This window comes from Somniosus microcephalus, chromosome 1, assembly GCF_052327205.1.
Source record: "Somniosus microcephalus isolate GS21.2 chromosome 1, FLI_Smic_1.0, whole genome shotgun sequence".
Classification (NCBI taxonomy): domain Eukaryota; kingdom Metazoa; phylum Chordata; class Chondrichthyes; order Squaliformes; family Somniosidae; genus Somniosus; species Somniosus microcephalus.
The window spans coordinates 186,782,750-186,798,408 of record NC_140987.1 but is presented as its reverse complement, the minus strand read 5'-3'; the positions used below and the strand labels follow the sequence as shown (position 1 = coordinate 186,798,408).

Sequence of the window (15,659 nt, the reverse complement as noted above, 5' to 3'; positions counted from 1 at the left end):
TTGTCATAAAAAATTCTGATGGCAATCTGTTGCATTTGTGGCGTGTGTCATTTCGCTAATGGGACTTCCACATTGAGGGCTTAGGGCGACTTGCAATTGTCAGTATGGTGGTCAGAGTGATAGGAATCCGCAGGTCTTTGGCTATTGTCGATGGTCTGATAAGAAGGTGCGAGGCAAAATTGTTTGATTGTGCAGGCTAAGCAAATCTGGCCAAGATGAGTGCGTCCCTTGCATCCCGAGCAGCAATGTGGTCGCGCGCTGGCGGCTTCTGGCCTGTGCAGCTTCAGGTGGGTGAGCAGCAGCTTGGCGCTCCTGTTGTTGCTGCTGCTGTTGTTCATGGTTCAGCTGCTGCTGCGTCTGGTCTTCATCTGAATCTGATGTCCAGGAGGAAAGGAAATAAATGGTTCTCATGTTTCTGGTATATGCCTCAGTTGAGGAAGCGCTCAGTCAAGGTGGCGAGAGGGGTTTCCCAGGAGGTCACACAGGAGATGGGTGTCAGGCTCCAAGCTTCTAGAACATTGAGTAGGCCTGCTAAACGTTCCCCCAGACCTGAGACAACAAAGTTCTGCCACCTGCAAATGATAATTGCTGAAAACTCCTTTTTAACGGCGGAGCTGCAGCTGTTAGTAAACAATCCACTTGCGAGGCCGCCAGGATTCACTGGCGTGTTCCAGAGGAGATGTGCAGGACGTGGGAAAAGTGGTAAAATCAGAAAGGCCTCTCAAAATGGGATTATAGAGGCACTTAACTGGTTGGTAAGGGCCTTAAGGGCCTATCCCACTTCTTAAACATAGAAGATAGGAGCAGGAGTAGGCCATTCGGCCCCTCGAGCCTGCTCCGCCATTCAATGCGATCATGGCTGATCATCCAAATTCAGTCCCCGGTCCCTGCTTTCTCCCCATACCCCTTGATCCCTTTAGCCTCAAGAAATATATCCAACTCCTTCTTGAATATATTTAATGTATTGGCCTCTACTGCCTTCTGTGGTAGAGAATTCCACAGGTTCACCACTCTCTGGGTGAAGAAATTCCTCCTCATTTCTGTCCTAAATGGCCTACCCCTTATCCTTAGACTGTGACCCCTGGGTCTGGACTCCCTGGCCATCGGGAACATCCTTCCTGCATCTAGTCTGTCCAGTCCTGTCAGAATTTTTAAAGTTTCAATGAGATCCCCTCTCATTCTTCTAAATTCCAGCAAGTACAAGCCCAATCGACCCAATCGCTCCTCATACGTCATTCCTGCCATCCCAGGTATCAGCCTGGTGAATCTTCGCTGAACTCCTTCCATGGCAAGAACATCCTTCCTCAGATAAGGCGACCAAAACTGCACACAATACTCAAGGTGCGGTCTCACCAAGGCCCTGTACAACTGCAGCAAGACATCCTTGTTCCTGTACTCAAACCCTCTCGCTACGAAGGCCAACATGCCATTTGCCTTCTTAACCACCTGCTGCACCTGCATGCTTACCTTCAGCAACTGGTGCACAAGGACACCCAGGTCGCGTTGCACTTCCCCTTCTCCCAATCTATTGCCATTCAGATAATAATCTGCCTTCCTGTTTTTGCCACCAAAGTGGATAACCTCGCATTTATCCACGTTATATTGCATCTGCCATGCTTTTGCCCAATCACCCAACCTGTCCAAATCATCCTGGAGTTTCTCAGCATCCTCCTCACAGCACACACGCCCACCCAGCTTTGTGTCGTCTGCAAATTTGGAGATATTACATCTAGTTCCCTCGTCCAGATCATTAATATATATTGTGAATAGCTGGGGCCCAAGGACCGATCCCTGCGGTACCCCACTAGTCACTGCTTGCCACTCGGAAAAAGACCCGTTTATTCCAACTCTTCGCTTTCTGTCTGCCAACCAGTTCTCTATCCAAGTCAATACCTTGCCCCCAATCCCATGTGCCTTAACTTTACACGCTAATCTCTTATGCGGGACCTTATCAAAAGCCTTCTGAAAGTCCAAATACACCACATCCACTGGTTCTCCCTTACCTATTTTACCAGTTACATCCTCAAAAAATTCCAGTAGATTAGTCAAGTACGATTTACCTTTTGTAAATCCATGTTGACTTTGTCCGATCCTGTCACGGTTTTCCAAGTGTTCTGCTATTACATCTTTTATAATGGACTCTAGCATTTTCCCCACAGGCTTACTGGTCTGTAATTCCCCGTTTTCTCTCTACCACCTTTTTTGAATAGTGGGGTAACATTAGCTACCCTCCAATCCATGGGTACTCTTCCAGATTCCATCGAATGCTGGAAGATGATCAGCAAAGCATCAACTATTTCTAGGGCCACTTCCTTAAGTACCCTAGGATGTAGATTATCAGGCCCAGGGGATTTATCGGCCTTCAATCCCATCAATTTCCCTAACACCATTTCCCTACAAATACTGATTTCTTTCAGTTCCTCCCTTTCATCAGACCCTATGTTCCCCGACATCGCTGGGAGGTCATTTGTGTCCTCCTTTGTGAAGACAGAACCAAAATATGTATTTAATTGGTCTGCCATTTCTTTGTTCCCCATTATAAATTCCCCTGATTCTGACTGCAAGGGACCTACGCTTGACTTCACCAATCTTTTTCTCTTCACATATCTATAAAAGCTTTTACAGTCAGTTTTTATGATCCCTGCAAGCTTACTCTCATTCTATTTTCCCTTTCTTAATTAATCCCTTTGTCGTCCTCTGTTGAATCCTAAACTGCTCCCAATCCTCAGGTTTACTGCTTTTTCTGGCCAATTTATATGTCCTCTCCTTGGATCTTATGCTATCCCTAATTTCCCTTGTTAGCCACAGTTGAGTCACCTTTTTTGTTTTATTTTTATGCCAAACTGGGATGAATAAATTCTGTAGTTCATCCATGCGGTCTTTGAATGTTTGCCATTCCCTATCTACCGTCAACCCTTTGAGTGACATTCCCCAATCAATCCTACCCAACTCACGCCTCAGACCATCGTAGTTTCCTTTATTTAAGTTTAGGACCCTAGGCCTAGAAATTCATAGCCACTTTTGGGGCGGTAAAGTCGGGCGGCCGCTAAAGTTTGCGCCCGCCGGAAAGTGGAGGCCACTTCGCCGATATTCAGTAGCTTTGGCCAAGGAGTTTGCTCGAGCGCTAAAACTGGCGTTGCACGGCTATCTTTAGGCGCTAAGCCGGCGGTGCAGACTGATACCGCCGAGGCCGGGCGCAGCGCAGGTGCGGTCATGTTTTGATTGACAGCAGACACCCTGGCGCCGGCCAGCTCTTAAAGGGGGAAGGGTCGACTTGGTCTGCTGCCACGCCCTGGATACTGCAGCCCTCCAGCTAGGCCTAAACACTGCTGCTGGAGAGAAATAGCGCCAGGAAGGATGCAAAGGGCCCGTGAGCGAGCGCAGCGCTTCTCTGCCCATGATTTAAAGGTGCTGGTTAGGGCTTTGGAGAAGAGAAGCCATATCTTGTTCCCGGACAGTGGCAAGAAGCCTCCCAAGAGGGTGTACAGGAGAGCCTGGAGGGAAATCGCCCAGAGGGTCACAGCCAACAGCGATGTCCCCAGGACTGGTGTCCAATGCCGGAAAAAGTTTAACGACCTCACTCGGATTGTCAGGGTGAGTACCCTTTCCAGTGTCCTCCTCATCCTTGCATGTGCACCTCACATTATGGGCAAAGGGACCTCAAAGGCCTAATGGCCAGCCCTCATCCAGCAGCTATGGCACTGGCATGAACATCAATTGCACTTTCTGCACTTTACACACTGGCCAAGCTATTCGACCATGGGAGGCAGTGCACACAACAACAGGGCACCACACTGTACTTAGAGGCCGTCCTTTCTCTTGCAGGCCAAGCTGGCCCAGAATCTGAAGAGCCGGACTGTCACCGGGGGAGGCCGTGCCCAGTTCCAGCAGCTCAGTGACCTGGAGGAGCGCGTGGGTCGAGTCATGGGTGCCCGGGTGATTGGCCCCGTTGCAATTGCAGATGCCGACCCTGTGCTGGGCCCCAATGGTAAGGACATGACCGTTTGGACCTCTCTCGTTCCCCTTGCGCTTCAGATCTACATCCTTTGCCACTGTCCGACCAATGCGCAGAATGCCACCACTCATGCCTCCCTCGCTGACGCCCTGTCCTCACTCTAAAGCTACTCTTGTGCCTTCCTGCTTTCAGCTGGTGAGGAGGAGGTCCCTGAAGCTGCGAGTGTCAGTCCCTCGGAAGAGGAGGACGAGGAGCAGCAAGAGGAAGGCGGCACATCGGGGGAACCCTCATCCGCGCCAGGGGATGGCAATGGAGGGGACACGTCTTCCCTCGAGGAGAGCCAGGGGGAAGTGTTGCAGGGGGGTGTAGCTCCTGTGCCCAGTGGCGTCCAGCCACGCGGGAAGGGTCGGGCAGCTCGGCTGCCTTCTCCCCAGAGGGGGGAAGTGTTGCAGGGGAGTGTAGCTCCTGTGCCCAGTGGCGTCCAGCCACGCGGGAAGGGTCGGGCAGCTCGGCTGCCTTCTCCCCAGAGGGGGGAAGTGTTGCAGGGGAGTGCAGCTCCTGTGCCCAGTGGCGTCCAGCCACACGGGAAGGGTCGGGCAGCTCGGCTGCCTTCTCCCCAGAGGGGGGAAGTGTTGCAGGGGAGTGTAGTTGCTGGGCCCAGTGGCGTGTAGCCACGCGGGAAGGGTCGGGCAGCTCGGCGGCCTTCTCCCCAGAGGGAGAGTCCGGCCTCCAGTCCGGAGACGTTCCTCGCCCAGGAGGTGCGCCTCCTTGATCAAATGTCCGCGGACTCGGATCGTCGGCACACCGGGTTCATGGGGGTTGTGGCACGGTTGCCTGAGGCCATTGAGTCCCTGGCTCATAGTGTGTCCGATTTCGGGGCCTCACAGGCCAGGGGTTTCGAACAACTCGTGGCAGCGCAGGCCAGGGGTCTCGAACAATTCGGGGCATCACAGGACGCGAGTCGGGCACAATTCGGGGCATCACAGGACGCGAGTCGGGCCGAATTCAGGGCAGCACAGGACGCGAGTCGGGACGACTTCAGGGCAGCACAGGCAGCGAGTGGACAGTTGATCAGTGGTGCCGTGCAGTCACTGGCTGGTCTGATGCGGGCACAGGCCAGGGCAGTACGGGCACTCACTGCTGCCACACTCGCTGTGTCACGCATGCATCGCCAGGGCACCCGCCGCGCTGCTGCAGCACAGCGGTCTAGCCTTCAGCAGATTGCTGCGCTTGCTGCAGTGCCAGCCCGGCCGAGTGCCAGTGTCTCTGGCGACCAGCGAGCGCCTGGCATCAGCCAGCTTGCCCCCATTGCTGCAGCCGCCACTGCCACTCCCCCAGCAAAGCTGCGACGAGCTGCTGGAGAGACTGATGCTGCCCAGCCACAGCAGTCAGCAGCCGGCCCCTCGAGGGCCAGAGCTCGTCTAGGCCGACCCCCAAGGGCATCTGCCGTCACGCAATGTGCCCCTCAGGAGCCTTCCCCCAGCCTTGCAACACCCACAGGTTGAGGTGGAGCAGCAGGTCGGCCAGGGGCCGGAAAAGGCTGGACAAGGACTCGCCCTCTCGGCACACAAAGTAGAGTGTTGGCAAATGTTTTTTTATATGGGGGTGCTTGTGCTGTCTATGGGGGGGGTTCTTTTGGTAAGGCCGAGGATGAAGGCCATTTGGATGGACAAGTTTTGTTATTCCTCCCCAGGTTGTGGGAGTGAGATATGTTTTTGACTGTTTTTTGGGGGTGTTGTGTGTTTTTGGGTTTCATGTGGGAAGGGCCCGGAGTTTGTTCAATAAAGCTTTTTCTTTATTCAGCTTGTCCATGTGTGATGTTTCAAGTGGTTGTTGCGTTAACCGGCTTAGGGCTTGCGGAGCGGCTGCATTCATGTGCCTTTATTGCCACAAGCCATTCCCTGACAGGGGGCCTAGAAGTGTCGTTCAATAAGCCACCGACGGACGGCCCTTGGACCTTGTGGCTCCCTCCTGGGCTGGTACTCCTCCTCCTCCTCCTCATGGTCCTCCTGCTCGTCCTCCTGAGGTGGTGGTCCAACGTGAGGTGGCAGTGCCCGAGTCCTGCGGATAGCCAGGTTGTGCAGCATGCAGCAAACGACGACGAACTGGGAGACTCTATCCGGCGAATACTGCAGAGATCCGCCGGAGCGATCCAGGCAGCGGAACCGTTGCTTGAGGACGCCAATCGTTTGCTCTATGATGTTCCTTGTGGCTTGATGGCTTTTGTTGTATGCTTCCTCAGCAGGGGTCCTGGGCGCGCGGAGCGGGGTCATGAGCCATGTACACAAAGGATAGCCTTTGTCCCCGATAAGCCATCCTCTTTGGGGAGGCTGTGCCTGGAACATGTCAGCCACAGTAGTCTGGCGCAGGATAAATGCATCGTGGCTGCTGCCTGGAAAGCGGGCATTGACAGCTAGGATGCGCTGCCTGTGGTCACACACCAGCTGTACATTGAGGGAATGGTAGCCCTTCCAGTTGCGGTAATCCTCGGCATTGTCGATAGGTGCCCGCAAAGCCACATGCGTGCAGTCAATGGCGCCCTGCACCATGGGGAAGTCGGCGATCCTCGCAAATCCGACTGCATGCTGCTCCTGCCTCTCTAGGGTCATGGGGAAGGAGATGAATTGGTGTCTCCTTGTGAAAAGGGCATCGGTGACCTGCCGGATGCAGCGATGCACGGCAAACTGGGAGATGTTAGCTATGTCCCCAGCAGCGGTTTGGAAGGAGCCGCTTGCATAAAAGTTCAGAGCCACCGTGACCTTCACTTCCACCGACAGAGACGTCCTGCACATCAGCTGTGGACGCAGATCTCTGTGAAGCAGCTGGCAGATCTCTGCAACCACCTCCCTTCTGAAGCGCAGCCCCTTAACACACTGCGCGGCAGTCATGGTGAGATAGGACACCTGCTGGCGGTATTCCCTGAGTGGGTAAGGCCTACGTTGCCGACGCCTGATGGCCCCTCTGCGTCTAGGCATGGCTGCCCCTCTCACACAGCGTCTGCGAGCCCTTCGCACATAATGCTGGAACTGAGGGTTGGAACCCCATGCAGCCACCATAATATACTTGCAAACAGTGAAATCACAAGTCAAATTTCCAAGCTCTGGCCAGAAGCCAAAAATACCTCTCCTATGTTGGCCCAAATCAGTAAGGTCTCTTCCTTGGTCTCTGTCCAGAAATCCGTTGCACTAAAGTCATTGCAGCAAAATGGCTGGCCTTTATAGTTCAGTCTAAGTGCCCTTTAATTAGCGCTCCCCGAGGCCCACAGGGCCTCTGCTGCGTTCCACTTCACAGTTCTTAACAGCGCCACGCCCACATTGGGCGGGCGCCGCTGAAGTTCCGGTTTGGGGCGCACAAACGGCGTTGCACGACGAAATGACGTCATAAGTTGCGCGCACAAACACTTTGCGCCGGCGCTAAATGTCTACTGAAGTTGGGCGTAGGCGCAGATCGTTCTGCGCCCAGCCGCTAAGTGCCTAGCGCTCGAGATCTACTCCTCTTATGGCACTAACGGCTGGCGAACGCAACTGAATTTCTAGGCCCTAGTCTCTGATTCGACTACTTCATTCTCCATCTTAATGAAGAATTCGATCATATTATGATCGCTCCGACACAAGGGGCCTCGTACAACAAGAGGCGGGATGGAAACGGGGTCAGAAAACACGCATTTGTGAAAATTGCTTGGAGGCGGGATCGGGCCCGCCCGCCATTTTTTGCGATTTTACCACCTCACACGCCTCTGAGGATATGGGTTCAAATCCCACCACGGCAGCTGGTGGAATTTAAATTCAATTCAATTTAATTCTGGAATTAAATGTTCGTCTTAGTAATGGCAACCATGATACCATTGTCGATTGTTGCAAAAACCCATCTGGTTCACTACTGTCCTTTAGGGAAGGAAATCTGCCGTCCTTACCTGGTCTGGCCTACATGTGACTCCAGACCCAGAGCAATGTGGTTGACTCTTAATGCCCTCTGAAATGGCCTAGCAAGCCACTCAGTTGTAAACAACCGCTACGAAAAATAATAAAAATAAAAAAACCGGACGGACCACCCGGCATCGACCTCGGCACCGGAAACGACAACGACAACCCCAGCCCTGTCGACCCTGCACAGTCCTCCTTACCAACATCTGGGGGCTTGTGCCACAATTGGGAGAGCTGTCCCACAGACTAGTCAAGCAACAGCCTGACATAGTCATAATTACCTTCCAACCAATGTCCCAGACACCACCATCACCATCCCTGGGTATGTCCTGTCCCACCGGCAGGACAGACCCACCGGAGGTGGTGGCACTGTGGTATACAGTCGGGAGGGATTAGCCCTGGGAGTCCTCAACATTGACTCAGGACCCCATGAGGTCTCATGGCATCAAGTCAAACATGGGCAAGGAAACCTCCTGCTAATTACCACCTACCGCCCTCCCTCAGCTGATGAATCAGTACTCCTTCATGTTGAACACCAATTGGAAGAAGCACTGAGAGTAGCAAGGGCACAAAATGTCCTCTGGGTGGGGGACTTCAATGTCCATCACCAAGAGTGGCTCGGTAGCACCACAACTGACCGAGCTGGCCGAGTCCTAAAGGACATAGCTGCCAGACTGGGTCTGCGACAGGTGGTGAGGGAAAAACCTACTTGATCTCGTCCTCACCAATCTACCTGTTGCAGATGCATCTGTCCATGACAGCATTGGTGGAAGTGACCACCGCACAGTCCTTGTGGAGACGAAGTTCCGTCTTCATGTTGAGGACACCCTCCACCGTGTTGTGTGGCACTACCATCGTGCTAAATGGGACAGATTTCGAACAGATCTGGCAACTCAAAACTGGGCATCCATGAGGCGCTGTGGGCCATCAGCAGCAGCAGAATTGTATTCAACCACAATCTGTAACCTCATGGCCCGGCATATCCCTCACTCTACCATTACCATCAAGCCGGGAGATCAACCCTGGTTTAACAAAGAGTGCAGGAGAGCATGCCGGGAACAGCACCAGGCATACCGAAAAATGAGGTGTCAACCTGGTGAGGCTACAACACAGGACTACTTGCATGCCAAACAACGGAAGCAACATGCGATAAACAGAGCTAAGCGATCTCACAACCATCGGATCAAATCAAAGCTCTGCAGTCCTGCCACGTCCAGTCGTGAGTGGTGGTGGACAATTAAACAGTCAACAGGAGGAGGAGGCTCCAAAAATATCCCCATCCTCAATGATGGTGGAGCCCAGCACGTGAGTGCAAAAGACAAGGCTGAAGCATTTGCAACTATCTTCAGCCAGAAGTGCCGAGTGGATGATCCATCTCGGCCTCCTCCTGAGGTCCCCAGCATCACAGATGCCAGTCTTCAGCCCATTCAATTCACTCCACGTGATGTCAAGAAACGGCTGAAGACACTGGATACTGCAAAGGCTATGGGCCCTGACAACATTCCGGCAATAGTACTGAAGACTTGTGCTCCAGAACTAGCTGCACCCCTAGCCAAGCTGTTCCAGTACAGCTACAACACTGGCATCTACCCGGCAATGAGGAAAATTGCCCAAGTATGTCCTGTCTACAAAAAGCAGGACAAATCCGACCAGGCCAATTACTGTCCCATCAGTCTATTCTCAATCATCAGCAAAGTGATGGAAGGTGTCGTCGACAGTGCTATCAAGCGGCACTTACTCAGCAATAACCTGCTAACTGACGCCCAGTTTGGGTTCCGCCAAGGCCACTGAGCTCCTGACCTCATTACAGCCTTGGTCCAAACATGGACAAAAGAGCTGAACTCGAGGTGAGGTGAGAGTGACTGCCCTTGACATCAAGGCAGCATTTGATCGAGTGTGGCATCAAGGAGCCCTAGCAAAACTGAAGTCAATGGGAATCAAGGGGAAAACTCTCCATTGGTTGGAATCATACCTAGCACAAAGGAAGTTGGCTGTGGTTGTTGGAGGTCATTCATCTCAATCACATGACATCACTGCAGGAGTTCCTCAGGGCAGTGTCCTAGGCCCAACCATCTTCAGCTGTTTCATCAATGACCTTCCCTCCATCATAAGGTCAGAAGTGGCGATGTTCGCTGATGATTGCACACTGTTCAGCACCATTCGAGACTCGTCAGATACTGACGCAGTCCGTGTCCATATGCAGCAAGACCTGGACAACATTCAGACTTGGGCTGACAAGTGGCAAGTAACATTCGCACCACACAAGTGCCAGGCAATGACCATCTCCAACAAGCGAGAGTCTAACCATCTCCCCTTGACATTCAATGGCATTACCATCGCTGAATCCCCCACTATCAACATCCTGGGGGTTACCATTGATCAGAAACTGAACTGGACCAGCCATATAAATACTGTGGCTACAAGAGCAGGCCAGAGGCTGGGAATTCTGCGGCGAGTGTCTCACCTCCTGACTCCCCAAAGCCTTTCCACCATCTACAAGGCACAAGTCAGGAGTGTGATGGAATACTCTCCACTTGCCTGGATGAGTACAACTCCAACAACACTCAAGAAGCTCGACAACATTCAGGATAAAGCAGCCCGCTTGATTGGCACTCCATCCACCACCTTCAACATTCACTCCCTCCACCACCGGCGCACTGTGGCTGCAGTGTGTACCATCTACAAGATGCACTGCAACAACTCGCCAAAGCTCCTTCAACAGCACCTTCCAAACCCGCGACCTCTACCACTTAGAAGGACAAGGGCAGCAGACGCATGGGAACATCACCACCTACAAGCTCCCCTCCAAGCCACACACCATCCTGACTTGGACCTGTATCGCCGTTCCTTCACTGTCGCTGGGCCAAAATCATGGAACTCCCTTCCTAACAGCATTGTGGGTGTACCTACACCATATGGACTGCAGCGGTTCAAGAAGGCGGCTCACCACCATCTTCTCAAGGGCAATTAGGGATGGGCACTAAATGCAGGCCTAGCCAGCGATGCCCACATCCCATCAATGAATAAAACATTTTTTTTTTTTTTTTTTTAATCCTGCCTCCTCGAGCCTGGCAAAATCGAGCCCTGTTTGTCCATCATCTACAGTGAATTTCATGAGGCAGGTTTGGAGTGGAAGTTGAGGGAAATAGATTGGAGGAAGTTAGCCAACACCCCTTGATCCCAGTTTCATGTGGTGAATCGGGGTCTCAGTGGGCCTTAGAGGGGATTGCCAATTTTTTGGCAGAATAATTCTGCTGCAGCTTTTTTCTTTTTAAAATGACAGTAACGTTTAAGAACCTATTTACTCCTCAAAACAGATGGTAATTCAGAGGAGAATCCATCTTCCCATGCTCAACATCACTGGCGCTCGCCTATTACAAGTATAAACTGATTTATGTATATGAAAAAAACTAGAGATTGGATTACTTGGTACTACACACGAATATGGGCCCTGAAGGGAGCAGTGGGAGGGAAGCTTACGGATGGGAAACCCGGAAATAAGGGTCCTTCTGAAATTGACAACAGGACATCTTGTACATTTTTGTCTATAAAGAGATGAGCTTGTTGAGGCTGGAGGAAACATTCCTGCTCCTCCTGGCCCGGAAGCAGTGCTGTAAATGCCTTTACCTCATGGATCCGGCCCCTTTTTACCTGCCAGTACTGACTGACTGCACCCGCCCCCCGCCCCCGCATGGTGTCCAAAAAAATCATTACTAAATTGTACAGGAGCAAGGAACATCATTTCAAAGTTGTGCTTTACTGACGGTCAGTGCAACATTATACAGAACCTTACAAACATAAGTCACTGTCATGAATCTTACCTTCATTTTATTTTCTACTTCCACCATTTCTCTTTTCTCCATAAGCTTATAAATGGGTATGAGCTCATTCATGCCTTGGAATACAGGCATGGTGCTGACTTCATTCCTCAAATATAACGTCAAGTCAAGGGCTTTGTCGAGTGGCAGCTTCCCTATACTAATTGACACAAAAGCTAACAAGTTACGGGTGTGTTGCAGTCACTTTTACGCAAAGAGTTTTAAATTCGGATATATTACCAAAATATATAACTAAATAGAAATTACACAACAGAAACAGGCCATTAGGCCCAAAAAGTCCAGCTGGTGTTAACCCTCCGTATCAGCAGTAGTCCTAATCTCATCCCGCTGCCATGTTCTGATATGCTTTAACCTGCTTTTCTTCACCACCCATCCAACATAGTGAGTATTTTAACCACACATTATTCTAGGAAATGTGTCACTGTGGGATTATCTTTAAGATCCAGGAGGACTGAACTGTAAATGCTACAAAAGCTTTCCTATGAATCTCCTCTGTGAACGAATGGAGACCAGTTCAACAGCAGCTACAATCTTTACCTCACAAGCTGGAAGGCATTGTTAATAAGGTTGGCTCGGTCATTGCTGCTGAGGACTGTGTGATTTTTTCTCAGTAGTTTGATCAAGGCATCCCATCCATCATTTTCATAATGCACAATGTAATAGCCATTCATATCCACATTGAACTTTATCCAGCTCACTTCCTCCGATAGAGTGATAACATCTGAATGGAGGAGAAATCAAATCAAAACCTGCCTACAGAACAAGTCTACCAACGCAATCAGTCAAAGGCACTTTTAAATAAACATTGTCAATTTTGTGAGCCTATATAGGCTACAATTACAAATGTCCATTACCTGTGATTTTTAATTTTTTAATTTAAAATCTAGTCTTTACAAAGGAAATCAAAGGGGTATATTTATAAACCACTTCTTTCCTCCTCCCTGCACAAGGCAAATCACATCACACTGAACTGGGCACACTGGGGCCAAAAAACCTCAGCCCTGCTCCTGATCCCCCGGCTGGGGAGTCTAGAACCAGGGGTCACAGTCTCAGAATAAGGGTCGGCCATTTAGGACAGAGATGAGGAGAAATTTCTTCACTCAGAGGGTGGTGAATCTTTGGAATTCTCTACCCCAGAGGGCTGTGGAGGCTCAGTCATCGGACGGCGGGTTCCTGGCGCGTGCCGTCCTACAGTTGAGTGTCGAGTGACTCGACGATTGACCAATCCTACGCTTCGGTGACCTGACCAGTCGACCAATCGGTGCGTGTGTGGGCGGGCCTTATCCTTCTGAACCGAGGTGAGTGGCCGCCATCTTGATTTTCCACGATTTTTTCCCCCACACTTTCTGTGTGTTAGGGAACTAAGGTAAATATTTTAATGATGTGTTAGGGAATTAAACAACAATTTATTTGTGTTTTAAATTGTCTTTAGCAACAGAGGAACTGAAGTGATCCCCTAACTGCCGCCGTCCCCAAACCGGCGTTTTTAAAAATCAAAAAATTTCTCTCTCTCTCTCTCCCCTCTCTCTCTCCTTCTCATCTTCCCTCTCTCCCTCCTCTTCCCTTTCTCTCTCTCTCCTTCTCCTCTTCCCTCTCTCTCTCTCTCTCTACTTCCCCCTCTCAGGTTTCACGGAGCGCGGGCGGGCCGCCCGAAGTTTCCCGCTTGCTAACGGCCGCCAGGCTGCCCTTGCCTGCTCCCCGCGGGCCGCCTCGCGCCAGCCGCACTGACCGCGCATGCGCCGGCCGCACTGACCGCGCATGCGCCGCCTGCGAGAGACCGCTCTCGGCGCCGGCCGCCGCTCAGCTCAACGGGGGGGGGGGGGGAGGGGGTGAGGGGAGGGGGGGAGGGAGAGGGGAGAGTGTGAGGGGGGGGAGGGAAGAGTGTGGGGGGGGGGGAAGAGTGTGGGGGGGGGAAAGAGTGTGGGGGGGGAAAGAGTGTGGGGGGGGAAAGAGTGTGGGGGGGGAAAAGAGTGTGGGGGGGGGAAAAGAGTGTGGGGGGGGGAAAAGAGTGTGGGGGGGGGGGGGAAAGAGTGTGGGGGGGGGGGAAGAGTGTGGGGGGGGGGAAGAGTGTGGGGGGGGGGGAAGAGTGTGGGGGGGGGGAAGAGTGTGGGGGGGGGGGAAGAGTGGGGGGGGGGGAAGAGTGTGGGGGGGGGGAAGAGTGTGGGGGGGGGGAAAGAGTGTGGGGGGGGGGGAAAGAGTGTGGGGGGGGGGAAGAGTGTGGGGGGGGGGAAGAGTGTGGGGGGGGGGAAGGAGTGTGGGGGGGGGGGAAGAGTGTGGGGGGGGGGAAGAGTGTGGGGGGGAGGTGTGGGGGGAAGAGTGTGGAGGGGGGGAGGGGGGGAAGAGTGTGGGGGGGGAAGAGTGTGAGGGGGGGGAAGAGTGTTGGGGGGGGGAAGAGTGTGGGGGGGGAAGAGTGTGGGGGGGGAAGAGTGTGGGGGGGGAAGAGTGTGGGGGGGAGAGTGTGGGGGGGGAAGAGTGTGGGGGGGGAAGAGTGAGGGGGGGAAAGAGTGAGGGGGGAAAGAGTGAGGGGGGGAAGAGTGAGGGGGGGAAAGATGTGAGGGGGGAAAGAGTGAGGGGGGAAAGAGTGAGGGGGAAAGAGTGAGGGGGGAAAGAGTGAGGGGGGAAAGAGTGAGGGGGGGAAAGAGTGAGGGGGGGAAAGAGTGAGGGGGGGAAAGAGTGAGGGGGGGAAAGAGTGAGGGGGGGAAAGAGTGAGGGGGGGAAAGAGTGAGGGGGGAAAGAGTGAGGGGGGAAAGAGTGAGGGGGGAAAGAGTGAGGGGGGAAAGAGTGAGGGGGGGAAAGAGTGAGGGGGGAAAGAGTGAGGGGGGAAAGAGTGAGGGGGGAAAGAGTGAGGGGGGGAAAGAGTGAGGGGGGAAAGAGTGAGGGGGGAAAGAGTGAGGGGGAAAGAGTGAGGGGGGAAAGAGTGAGGGGGGGAAAGAGTGAGGGGGGAAAGAAGTGAGGGGGGAAAGAGTGAGGGGGACAAGAGTGAGGGGGGAAAGAGTGAGGGGGGAAAGAGTGAGGGGGGGAAAGAGTGAGGGGGGGAAAGAGTGAGGGGGGAAAGAGTGAGGGGGGAAGAGTGAGGGGGGAAAGAGTGAGGGGGGAAAGAGTGAGGGGGGGAAAGAGTGAGGGGGGAAAGAGTGAGGGGGAAAGAGTGAGGGGGGAAAGAGTGAGGGGGAAAGAGTGAGGGGAAAGAGTGAGGGGAAAGAGTGAGGGGGGGAAAGAGTGAGGGGGGGAAAGAGTGAGGGGGGGGAAAGAGTGAGGGGGGGGGAAAGAGTGAGGGGGGGAAAGAGTGAGGGGGGGGGAAAGAGTGAGGGGGGGGGAAAGAGTGAGGGGGGGGGAAAGAGTGAGGGGGGGAAAGAGTGAGGGGGGAAAGAGTGAGGGGGGGAAAGAGTGAGGGGGGAAAGAGTGAGGGGGGGAAAGAGTGAGGGGGGGGAAAGAGTGAGGGGGGGAAAGAGTGAGGGGGGGAAGAGTGAGGGGGGAAAGAGTGAGGGGGGAAAGAGTGAGGGGGAAGAGTGAGGGGGGAAAGAGTGAAGAGGAGGGGGGGAAGAGTGAGGGGGGGAAGAGTGAGGGGGGGAAGAGTGAGGGGGGGAAGAGTGAGGGGGGGAAGAGTGAGGGGGGGGAAGAGTGAGGGGGGAAGAGTGAGGGGGGGAAGAGTGAGGGGGGGAAGAGTGAGGGGGGGAAGAGTGAGGGGGAAGAGGGGGGGAAGAGTGAGGGGGGGAAGAGTGAGGGGGGGAAGAGTGAGGGGGGGGAAGAGTGAGGGGGGAAGAGTGGGGGGGGAAGAGTGTGGGGGGGGAAGAGTGTGGGGGGGGGAAGAGTGTGAGGGGGGGGAAGAGTGTGGGGGGGGGAAGAGTGTGGGGGGGAAGAGTGTGGGGGGGGAAGAGTGTGGGGGGGGGGAAGAAGTGTGGGGGGGGGGGAAGAGTGTGGGGGGGGGGGAAGAGTGTGGGGGGG

At 53.4% G+C, this 15,659-nt stretch overlaps 1 protein-coding gene across 7 annotated transcripts in view; it reads right to left on the bottom strand.

Annotated features, from left to right (window-relative positions):
- Positions 1-15,659, bottom strand: part of LOC147124508 (endoplasmic reticulum aminopeptidase 1-like) — a 156,650-nt gene that overhangs the window by 19,835 nt on the left and 121,156 nt on the right. For all 7 annotated transcript variants that reach the window (XM_085988401.1, XM_085988411.1, XM_085988420.1 and 4 more), the window contains 2 exons: positions 12,255-12,438; positions 11,700-11,856 (listed from right to left, as the gene is read on the bottom strand). In XM_085988401.1, coding sequence (XP_085844527.1) covers positions 11,700-11,856; positions 12,255-12,438 — 341 coding nt within the window. The remainder of the gene's footprint in view (positions 1-11,699; positions 11,857-12,254; positions 12,439-15,659) is intronic.